The following is a 12,597-nucleotide window of genomic DNA, read 5'->3' on the forward strand; positions in this document are numbered from 1 at the left end:
CCATTCCTTACAAGGGTCCATATATACCAGGTTAATAACCCCTAAAATTCTCATCTTCTGATAACAGTTCACTCAGAAAGATGTCAAAAGCATCTTATACTTCTAAATAAGAATCATGGTATAAACCAGAATTGGGGAAAAGTGTGTTCTCTCTTAAAATATCAAGAACCTACCTAGCAGTTTGTTCATATTATTAATCCTCTGAAGGTGAATATAGTAGCGCAGTAGAAGGATCCAGGTGATATCCACTCTGGTCTGAGTCCTGGTACTGGCATCTACGTTTTCATATATGCCATCATTTTGGTACAAAAATGTATCGCAAGTCTGGAAGACAACCTGATAGTCTGCTGAAAGTCAAAAAGATAATTTATGATATAATGTTATACTTCCCTTAAAAATAACCATATACAGAAAAAAGCTCAACTCCAACCAAAGACTGACACACCCAACTAAATTCAGTTTAAAAGATGTCTGTATTAGAAAGACACCAAACACAAAGTTAAAAGACAAACTACAGCAAAGAATATTTAGAACATAAGTGGATTATTTTTCTCTAATACATATAAACATCTTGCACCACTCCATAAGAAGTAATCAAGCACTCCAGTATCAACAGGCAATTCGTAGAATGGTAAACTCAAATAACCAAAATTTTTAGCCTCACAAAATATCAAAAAAATGCAAGTGGAAATGAAATACCATTTTACAACCTTACAGAATTGACAGACCCCAAAATCTGAAAATAATAAACATTGGTAAGGCGAAGAAAGTGGGATTTTCATTTACTGCTTAGCAAGATCTAAGAAAATTAAAAATGCAGACACTCATATACGTGTGTGTGTACCAGAGTCTTGCACAAAGAAGTTCATGGCAGTATTTATATTTTAAAAGGTAAACTTTTGCAAAGGCTCAGACTGTCTGGCAAAAAAGGAAAACAAAGGTAAACTTTAACAAATAAACAGAAATCTGTTCATTTGATATCTTTTAAAGTGAATAAATTAGATGTACAAGTGAGAAAATGTAGTGTATAATCTCAGTTCAAATTCCAGTGTAACTCACAAGTGCATGACCTTGAATCACTCTGGGCCTTGAACCTCTCTGGATTTTTTATTTTCTGAGTCTTAATTTTCTCTTCTTTAAAATGAGCATGTTAAGGATGAATATAGAAAGATCTTGAAAACATGGGTTAAAAAGTAGGTTTCAGATATATGGAGTTATAATATCATTGATACAAATTTGAAAGCACTCAATATAATTCCTTTGATATACACAATTCATTTGTGTATATATACACACATAAAAAATATAAACCATATATAAAATATTTGACTAGAATAGTGGTTACCTCTGGGGAAAAGATGAATAAGATCTTCTATGGTTAAGCATCTGTGTATGTTTTCGTGAATAATAACATGAATCCCCAACTCACCATCCAGCTTAGAAAATAAAATATTCCCAGTACTTTTGGAGTACCTTGTAAACCACTCTAATCCCACTTTGTTCTCAGAAATAACAGCTATCTAAAATGTTACCTTAAGGTCTGTGGTGGTGGCTCACACCTGTAATCCTAACCCTCTGAGAGGCTGAGGTGGGTGGATTGCTTGAGCTCAGGAGTTCGAGACCAGCCTGAGCAAGAATGAGGCCCTGTCTCTACTAAAAATAGAAAAATTAGCCTGCCATAGTCCTAGCTACTCAGGAAGCTGAAGTGAGAAGATTGCTCAAGCCCAAGAATTTGAGGCTGCTGTGAGTTATGATGCCATGGTACTGTACTCAGGGTGACAGAGTAAGACTCTGTCTCCAGATAAATAAATAAATACATAAAATTAAACGTTATCTTAATCTCACAGATATTCTTTATCCTTTAAAGATATATATTATCTATCCTATAACAAATAATGCATTATTAATATTATCTTTGAGGACTTTTACAGGGAGAGAATCAGATCACATGCATTTATCTATGATATGCTTTTTCATTAGACATCTTGCTTTTAAAATTATTCAGGTTGACGCATGTAGCTGTAATTCATTTATTTTTCATTGCTGTATATGAATCTACATGAACCATAATTTATTTCTCTAATGAACATGTGGGCTCTTTCCAATTTTAAATTTTGTTTTGTTTCAACCTACGCTATTGTGCACAAGAGCATTATACATATTTGAGTACATTTTAATCTGGTACATATGAGCACAAATTACCTGCTAGGTAATTTGCTAGGTTGTTCTTTCTCAGGTACCTTTTGACCCATGCTGTCTGTTACTTTTTCATATAAATTGTAGTGCAAGTTTATCAGATTCCACAAAATGCTATCTGCTAAAATTGTTACTGAAACTACCTTAAATCTATAGATAATTTTTAGAAGATTAGTATCTTACCGATAGTGAGCCTTTTTAACTAAACATGATATTTTCTTATCTCTTTCAATAAAATTTTATAATTTTTTGCTTTATGACTTTTTTCACCTTAATCCCTAGATGCCTTACTTATTTTTGTAGCTATTATAATAACATCTTTTAAAATAAATTATCTGTTAAAAATATACATAACTAAAATCTTATATCCACACTCTTGATAAACATTTTTATTGTCTATGGTTTTTAGGAATTTTCTGTGTGAATAATCTTTACACAGAATATTCCACCACTATTTCTTACTTCTTTTCCTAGTATTGTTGGGTAAGGTAGGACATTTGTAATAATTTCAAATCAAAGCATTTTCTTACTCCTGATTGTAAAGGGAATAGTTTTAACATTTGAATATGGAGTATAAATGCTAGGTGGGTATTTTTTTCCCACGTGTAACTTTTTCAAATTAAGAAAACTTTGATTCCTATTTTTAGAATCGTCAATAGGTGTTGAGTTTTATTGAACTTTTCTACACTTACTTGAGATGATTATTTTTCTCTTTTAGTCCGGTAAAGTAGTGATTTCATTTAATAGATTTTCTAATGTTGAATTGTATTAGCATTTCTGGAAATAATCACATTTGACATGATGTATCTTTTGATATGCTGCATGTTTTGATCAAAGTCATACATTTACATAATCAAAAATAAAATCCCCTCTCCCCAGAGGCAAGCATTATTTACACGTGTACTTTAGTTCTTCCAGTCGTTAGTTCCAGCTCTTAAAACGATTTCCTTATAGCACTTTCCTAAATGATCAGTTCTTGCGAATGTGTCTGTTGATTTTCTTCTGTGACAGATGAGATATTAGCTTACTCTTCAAAAATTATTTTTATCCAAGTCGCCATTTTTACTATATTTATGTATCAATGATGTTCTGAGAGCTCCTGCTAATTCTAACCAACACAGGCAACAGCCCTTAACGTCTCCCCTTGTGATCTAATAGTATCTATGCCCCTTCACTGCCTTCTTGCCAGGTTTTCTGATTTCAAAATTAAAAACATTTACATTCTGTTCTGTATCTACAATAAACCCTTCATTGTTTTGTTTATTGATTTCACTGAAAGTCAGTAAGGAATACTTGAATTATTGTGATGCTAAATGAATGGTTCACTCCAATATGACCAAATGGCTGTGGCTAAGAGAAAGTGTCACAACCTGTGATCCACAACGGATAAAGTTGTTAGCGCAAAGATCAGATGGATTATTTTTATTCACACCAGTCTCTAAATCATATCACGATCTAATTCACTTCTTATTTGGACCATAAATTCTTAAAAAATATTTTTTCCTAAAGTTTCTGAATGTCTTTTCCCTGTGGAGAGAAGTAATATTTGCATTCTTTACCATATTCCTAATACCATCTAACTTTTTAGTCATTCCACTAATGACTACGAAGAATCCATTCATGACCTTGCAGACATTCTTGAGCTCAAAACCCTGCCACTCCAATTTATCCTGATGTACCTCTAGACATACACAGCTTGTACTGCATAGCTGGCAGCATTGGGGACCCTTTCTTCCCTCCCTCCCTCCTTTTCTTTTTTTCTATTATGTCTTATACTTCTTTTTTCATTTGCAATTTTTTTTTTTTTGTGGTAGGGTACATTCTCAACTAAATTTCTTTTTTAAAAGTTTACCAAAAGTAAACCATTTGAGTCCTTCCAAGGCCTCACACTCAGTCATTTAGTAAAAGATACGGTTTTAGGTGAAATTCATTTTCCCTCATGATTGATCTACTGCTTTCTGGCATTGATTATTGCTGGTGGGAAGCCTGATGCTACTCACATTCTCACTGCTTTCTAGTTGACTGTCTAGCACTGTCCACCTCTAGAATACTTTTTATCAATCCCCCATTATCTGAGGTGATTTAAAATTTCATTTTGGGTCTGGGTCTAGGTCTAGGTCTTTTTTCACTCATCCTGTTTGAAACGGGGGAGGCCTTTTCAACTGGCAGGCTCATCTATCCCTGCAGCCCAGCCCAGCAAACTATTCTTGTATTTATTTCTGTGATGACTGCCTCCTGTTTACCTTCTACCTTGTCTTTATCCTGAATGTCAATTTAGTTGAATGTTGAAACTTCTTCACTGAGATAGTATCCTTCCCTCTGTCTGCCTGTCTCTCTTTTTTTTTTTTTTTTTTCTGTAGAGACAGAGTCTCACCTTATGGCCCTTGGTAGAGTGCCGTGGCCTCACACAGCTCACAGCAACCTCCAACTCCTGGGTTTAAGTGATTCTCTTGCCTCAGCCTCCCGAGTAGCTGGGACTACAGGCGCCCGCCACAGCACCCGGCTATTTTTTGGTTGCAGTTTGGCCAGGGCCAGGTTTGAACCTGCCACCCTCGGTATATGGGGCCGGCGCCTTACCGACTGAGCCATAGGCGCCGCCCCTGCCTGTCTCTCTTTCTCTCCACCCACCACCTCTTTCTTCCCCTCCACATAACTGGACACTTGATTTATGACCAATAAAACACTGCCGTGTTCTGTGTTAATTGGATATCCACCTGGAAAAAAAATTAGTCCTGACACAAGAATAAATTCCAGTTGAATTACAGATCTAAATGTGAAAGCTGAAACAAAGATATAAAGATAGGAGGGTAGCTTTATGAATTTAAGCAAGAAAAAATTTCTTTTCTTTCCTTTTTTTGAGACAGAGTCCTACTATGTCACCCTTGGTAGAGTGCTGTGGCGTCACAGCTCACAACAACCTCAAACTCTCGGGCTTAAGTGATTCTCTTGCCTCAGCCTCCCAAGTAGCTGGGACTACAGGCGCCTGTCATAACACTCGGCTATTTTTTGGTTGTAGTTGTCATTGTTCTTTGAGAGGCCCGGGCTGGACTGGAACCCACCAGCTCCGGTGTATGTGGCTGGCGCCCTAGCTGCTGAGCTACAGGCACGGAGCCAAGAAAAAATTTCTAAAGCTGAACACAAAAAGCACAAACCATAAAGAATATTTATAATTGGACATTAAAATTATAAACTTTAGGTTATCAAAAGATATTGTTAACTGAATAAAATGGCAAAATGAAGTGGGAAAAGATATTTTCAATACATATAATCCACAAAAGGGTCCTATTCAGAATATCTGTCTTTGGTTTATATCTGTAAGGCAAAAATAGAAACCCCCAAGAAAAATGAGCATGGTTCTTGAAGAAGGAGTTCCCCCTAAAAACTATTCCAAAGCCAACATTCTATACATAATAGTCTTCAACCTCTTAGTCATCAAAATAAATTTTAAATTAAAAGCACTTGGGAGATGGGTGGTGCCTGTGGCTCAAAGGAGTAGGGCACCGACCCCATATACTGGAAGTGGCGGGTTCAAACCCGGCCCCGGCCAAAAACTGCAAAACAAACAAACAACAACAAAAAAGCACTTTGGAGAATTTCTTAGCAGTATCCACTAAAGCTGAACACATGGACGTCTCAGGACCCAGCAATTCCACTCCTTGACATATTCATAAAAATGTATACATCTGTGCATGAAAATGTGTAAGTATATTCATAGCAGCATTATTCATGATAGCCCAAATGTTTATCAGCAGTAGAATGGACAATTAATTGTGCTATTATACTCACCAGAAAGATGAATCACACAAATATAATGTTGAACAGAAGTCAGACATAAACAAATATGGGTTGTATTATTTCATTTGCACAAAATTCCAACACTGGCCAAGCTTACTTGCTAGAAATCAGAAGGAAGAGAGATTGACAGGGGCCAGGAGGGGTCACAGTCTTTAATTATATTTCTTGACCCAGAGATGGTCATATGGGTGTTTCCTTTGTCATAATTAATCAAGCTGTATCCTCATGATTTTGTTCTCTTATGTATTTGTGTTATAATAGAGTAAAACATTTATTATCTGAAAAAAGAAACAATTTTGTGGTGACTTGTAGTTTAAAGATGTTGATTAAGAAGAGAGACCTTTTATGTGAGGACTGCAAGCCTCCTCTAAATTATTAGGCACCAGGAGACACAGGAATAAGATAGCAGTTATGTCCCACTCCCCGCTTTTGAAGCCAGAAGAGTGACCTACAAAATGAAGGTGAAGAAGCTAAGCCAGAGCAGAACAGCTCACTGAGTCTCCTTAGCCCACATTCTTTCTGTGCATACCTCCCATGAGAATCTAGTTAAGGTTTCACCGTGATGGTGAGAATGTTTATCTCCAAAAATTGGGGGGGGGGGAGGTAGTCACAGGTAGACAATAAGTATTGTTATATTGTTAAAGTTATTTTGCTGTTGTTTTCTTTGATGATTCTTTTAGATATTTTGTTAGAGTGAAGGTTACTTTTATGTTAAGTATTATTACATTGTTGGTTACTTTTCTGCCAGATAAAGTTTTCTAGGTTTGTTTCCTTGTGTTACATTATAAAAATTATTAGAATTGTACCAGAGGCAGAACAGTCTTTGAGAGACTACTCTCACTGATCTCCAGAACTACTGGCCTTCAGACAATAAAGCTTATTGGACCTAATCCCCATCCCTGCATTTGGTTGACAGTAACAGGCAGCCAGACCCTCTTCATTGGGTAACACCTTGAGCTCAGTAATCCTCCCTTGAAGTTGCTTGTTATGTGGACTCTAGACTGACTGATACCACAAGTGGCAATAAATTAACCCATTGATGCTGCACACCAGACACCAGAACCCACAGTTCGACATGTACAGCCAATCACCAGTGTCATTTCTGTAAAGCAATGACAATTCCTGACAAACAACCTTGCTGAATCAGCCCACTCCTCCTTCCTTCTTTTGCCTTTAAAAACTTGCTTGTCACAAAGGCCGAGCAGAACTCAAATCCAAAGTTGCTTAGGTCTGAGTCCTAGGGCAGCTGTCCTCATGTTGGCCCAAATAAATCCTCCACTTAAATGAATTTTGCCTCAAGTTCTTTTGGTCAACAATGTTCATATCATATAGGCACTTCCCTTTCCCCTCCTGAAAATCATCCCAAAACAACAAAGAAAAAAGATAACAAAAACGCAAATTCTATTTTCAATAAATCAGGGAAGAATTAAAAATCCAAACCACAAAATGTGTGGAATATACAATTTCAAAGCAGTTGTCATCAAGGAGAGAGTGCACAGGGGTAGGTGAGGAGAGGGAGGTAGGAATCTCAGAAAGAAACAGCAAAGTGCTCTTCTCGACAGTCAGCTCACACTTGTATATAGTGTTCGGTGCCAGTCGGTTGAGGCATCATTTTGAGACCAATTGTTCACAGTTTAGAGAAAAAGGAATAATTTCTTTTTTTAAAAAACACATCGTAGCTTTTCAAACCAAAAGTGGAAAAGCTGGTAAAACAGCATACAGAGCAAGTTATCATACTGCACTGGCTACAGAAATGCACAGTGAGAGATACAAGAAAAAATGAAACTCAGATTCTCCCATAGTTTAGAAACGGGAAATGTGGCTGCCTATATTAAAGTAATATAAGACCGTGAAGCAAGATCCGTGGTAAAGTCTACACCTACAGACTTCTGTAAAGCAATGAGACATGGCTAAAAGTTAGGCAGCCATTGTTTCCCAGCTTGCCTTCCAGCCACATAGCCTTCGCTGGTGCAAGATTTGTGACTTCCTCAACTGCTTCTACATATAAGACTGCTATTGTAAAACCTAAGACCAGTTTTTGAGAAATTTTGCAGACTCTCCATTGGAGGGAACACACTGATGTCAATGCGGCCACGCGTGGGAGATGACTCAATAGGTCCAGTGACTCTCTATCCAGGACCTGTCTCAGCCAAGAAGACAATTTCTGCTTCCCAACTCCATGAATCATCCCCAGCCAATCAAAAGACCCAATTCCCTAGCTCTTTGTACGACAATCTACCTTAAAAAATGTCAGCCCAAAAATTCTTGGGGAGATGGATTTAAGAAATCTCTCCATCTGCTCATTTGGTCCCTTGCAGTATTAAACCTCTTTCTCCACTGCAACCCCAGCTGTCTCAGTACTGAATTCCTCCTGGGCACCAGGCAAGGAAGCTGGTTGTGCAGAAACACTCTGGTCACCAAAATTTGTGGAGATTTCTCATGACAGTGTAAGATCCCATAGGTTGAGAGCTCTGTCCCATAGGACTGTTCCCCACTTCAGATATCAGGAGCAAGCCTGGGTTATTTCACCTGTGCTTTTGACTGACAAGCTATGAATCGGTGTTTCCACAAGCTTGGTTTCAATTAATTTGTTAGAGCTTCTCACAGAACTCAGGGAAACACTTACGTTTACCAGTTTATTATAAAGTATGTAGAGAGGAAGAGCTGCATAGTGCAAGGCACATGGAGAAGTGCACGGATCTTCAAGGCCATCCCCAGGCACCACCCTCCAGGCATCTCCATGTGTTCAGATATCAAGAAGCTCCCTGAGACAGTCCTTTTGAGTGTTTATGGAGCCTTCATTACATGGGCATAATTGACTAAACCATTGTCCATCAACTTAACCTTCAGTACCTCTCACTTCTCCCAAGTTTGGGGGGTGCCTTGGTCTTTCTGGTGACTATCCCCAACCTGAAGCTACCTAGAGGCTGCCAGTCACCAGTCAACTCATTAGCATATGAAAGGCACATCACTTTGGAGATTCCAAAAATTTTAGGAGTTGTATACCAGGAGACAGAACAAAGACTACCTGTGTACATAGTAGAGTAGAACCTCCATAATTGACCACCTCCCTCCACCTCCTTAAGTTGATCTAATTTTCATGGACTGGACGTGCGCCACATGTACATGCCAGTACAGTAGGCCTGGTTCCGTATGTTGACCACCTCTGTATGTTGACCAGTTTGTTACAGTCCTTTGGGTGAACAACTTACAGAGGTTCTACTGTGTTTCATAATATCACACACAAACAAACCTAGAGACTAACAAAACTTGTACAGTTGATATTGGTGAATTCATGTCCTAAAGTCTAAGATCTAAACATTATACATGTATTTTCAGTAATCACCACTGAATGTACATTCAGTCAACAAAATCATGGCACTTTGCAATGATGTAATCCAACTTGTGGAATTAAAGATGTACCTGCAAACATAAAGACTCAGCTCATAACTCATCTGAAGAATTATACTTTTGCCTTAGACATGGCTCAATTTTAGATGAGGTTGGACTCAGCAGCTTAGCTTATATTTGTCTAATCATAACAGCACCTACAATACAAAGAAGATCTGTACATGAATGATTGGCAGTAATTTAAGTGTAGCAGTCAACATGTTAAATAACGTGGTTTGAATCTAATGGTCTATCCTAGAACAACTGTTTTCACATTTGCACCTGTGGCACAAAAGTAACAGTGAGTGAAACTGCTGGAGCCTTAGCAGGAACCTCTGAAGGTGGTAGCACCAGCCTGTCCGAGTGGTCCGTGCGTTCTTTATTGCCATGGCCACACAGTAAAACGAATAAATTCATTATAATGTCAGTTTCACTTAAGAATATCCTTGGCGAAAAAGCGAAGTTGTTAATGTTATTAACTATTGACCCTTGAGTACAAATCTTTTTTGCATTCTGTGTGATAAAACAGGAAGCCCGCGCAAAGCACTTCTGCTACACACTGAAGCACCATGTCTGTCTCCAGGAAAAGCTCTTATGTGATCAAATTGCAAGATGAAAGTGTGCTAGCACTTTTTCTTCTTCCCCATGGAACACCATTTTTACTTGAAAGAAAAGCTGACAAGACAAATGAAGTGTTTTCAGATTTAGGCAGATGGCAAACATGTTATCAAAAATGAAAGAAATCAGCCCGATCTCAAGGCTAATACCAGACAGTATTTGCTGCCAAAGAGAAAATTCAGATTTTCAAGTGAAAATTTAGAATTTTGGACAACTTTTTGGACAATAAGAATAGTAGTGATATTTTGATTTTTTATATTGTCTAATGAAATGCACCAACATTTAGAAGAGTATCTTCCAAATATCTAATACATGATGTTGCAAATTCATGCGTGAGTAAAAGATCCCTTCAAATTGCAAGATAGACTAATGTATTTTGATGTACCAGAGTACAAAAAGTTCAAAGACATAGTTTCAGATTCTACACTGAAACTAACTTTTAAGAAACCACCACTTATCCAGTTCTGATTTTGTATCAAAGAATAGCCGAAAAGGCTCTTAAAATACTCCTCCGTTCTCTGTTTTGTTTTTGTGTTGAGACACAGTCTCACTCTGTCACCCAGGCTTTGAATGCTGGGGCATAATCATAGCTGACAGCAAACTCAGACTCTTGGGCTCAAGTGATCCTCTTGCCTCAGCCTCCTGAGTAGTTAGGATACAGGCACCCACCACAACACAGGGCTGGTTTTTCTATTTTTAGTAGAGACAAGGTCTCACTCTTGCCCAGACTGGTCTCAAAAAAATACTCCTCCATTTTCTAACTATATAGCTGTGTACGGCTGAATTTTTACTTATTTCTACCAAACATTATATTGCAACAGATTGCAAAAGTAGGCATAAGAATCCAACTATCTTTTATTGAGTCAGATATTAAAGGGATTTGTAATATGTTATTTATGTTAACTTGTAATGGGTCTATTACTTTTTTTTTTCCTTTTGAGACAGAGTCTCTCTCTGTTTCCAGTCTGGAATGCAGTGGCACAATCACAGCTCAGTGCAACCACCAGCTAACAAGCTCAAGTGATCCTCCTGGTTCAGTCCCCTAAGAGCAGCTAGGACTACAAGTACACACCAACATGCCTGGCTAATTTTATTATTATTATTATTTATTTATTTATTTATTTTTTAGAGACTTGGTCTCACTATGTTGCCCTGGCTGTTCTAGAACTTCTGGCCTCAAGTGATCTCCCTGTCTCGGCCTCCCAAAGTGCTAAGACTATAGGTATGAGCCACCATGCCTGGCCTATTATTTAAAAAGAATACTTCTAAAATTAATTAGTAAATTTAAATTTCTTCAGTATTAATTTCTTTTTTTTTGAGACAGAGTCTCAAGCTGTTGCCTTGGGTAGAGTGCTCCAGCTCCCTTCAGAAGGCATATCTTTAGTTTCTGTCACATTAATCTACCTTCATTATCATGTTCCTCTTAAAAGACAACGTTCTACAATGTTAGAGTGTTTGCCTGTTCCCATTGCCCTTGACCTGAGCTCATGAAAGGATCTGCTTCCTTGGCATGTTCTCCGATTCCTCCTTTCCTTTGGACAGAAATATGTGGTACAGACCTCTCTACTCCCAGTAACAAGGAATATTGCTCACCACCTCACGTATAAATCAATATTAGTATTGTTTAAAGCAAAGATTACTGAGGAGGTTTATTTTTTTGTAACTGGATTCTAATTTATGCAAATGCAAGGAAAATCAAACAAGTTTTATTAGTTGTTGTTAAGGGATTTTTCCCTTTAGCAATTCATTATAATGTAAACTTCACTGCCATCTGGGTATTTGTGATGATCAGGTGGGAATTTAGAACCTTTTTCTAAGCCAAACACTGGAGTGAGGGAAGTCATCACCTTGAATTAATTATCAGCCTGCCAGGAAAAGACTTCAGGGCAAAATTATTATTCTTGAGGCAAGGCAAAATGCAAAACAGATTGGACTTTAAAACTTGGTAATTTCAAAATTAAAATATTTAATAGTAAAGTAGTACATTGGTATAAAATGGAAACTGAAAGACTGGAATATGCTATGAAAGCCAGGAGCAAGAAAGTACAGTTCTAGCATTAAACTGAGATGAAGGCTACCTGATAACTGGATGAACTACCTTCACTCAGTTTAGGGGATGCCATTCTTTATGGTGTGACATTATTAATTAGTCACAGCAGCATCTGTCTTTCTATACAAAGGTTCAGAATTCTTTTCAGGTTGGCACTAGCTATAGACTGAATTTGTTGTATGTTACAGTCATTCAGCAAACATCCGTGTCCCTCTCCCTCCCTGTCTAGGCAGGGTATATTTCCCTGATATTGGACTTGGCCCTATGACTTGCTATGACCAATGGGCTGGGAGGTGAAGAGAGGCCTTAGATATGCTGTGTGATTTGGTATGAGGCTTTTTTGCTCTAGTGTCTACCATGAGAAAAGAATACCCCAGGTAGCCACTGCCTCTTTAGCCTGGAAGACATGATAAATACACATGGAAGCCAACCCGCTGCCTGAAGCAGAATGTGTGAATGAGCTCTTGCCGCTGTAGCCACAGAGTTTTAGGGTCCATTTTAGATGTAATTTATTAATAATCCCTGCCCTACAAACTGGTAGAGCACAA

The 12,597-nt window shown here is 37.8% G+C and overlaps 1 protein-coding gene across 1 annotated transcript in view; it reads right to left on the minus strand.

The window, feature by feature from the left end:
* The window catches only part of CFAP54 (cilia and flagella associated protein 54), a 339,644-nt gene that overhangs the window by 67,832 nt on the left and 259,215 nt on the right, over positions 1 to 12,597 (minus strand). Inside the window, exon 63 of the mRNA XM_053586325.1 lies at positions 174 to 347. Within this exon, the coding sequence (XP_053442300.1) occupies positions 174 to 347 (174 nt within the window). The remainder of the gene's footprint in view (positions 1 to 173; positions 348 to 12,597) is intronic.

Source organism: Nycticebus coucang, chromosome 3, assembly GCF_027406575.1.
Source record: "Nycticebus coucang isolate mNycCou1 chromosome 3, mNycCou1.pri, whole genome shotgun sequence".
Taxonomy (NCBI): Eukaryota; Metazoa; Chordata; class Mammalia; order Primates; family Lorisidae; genus Nycticebus; species Nycticebus coucang.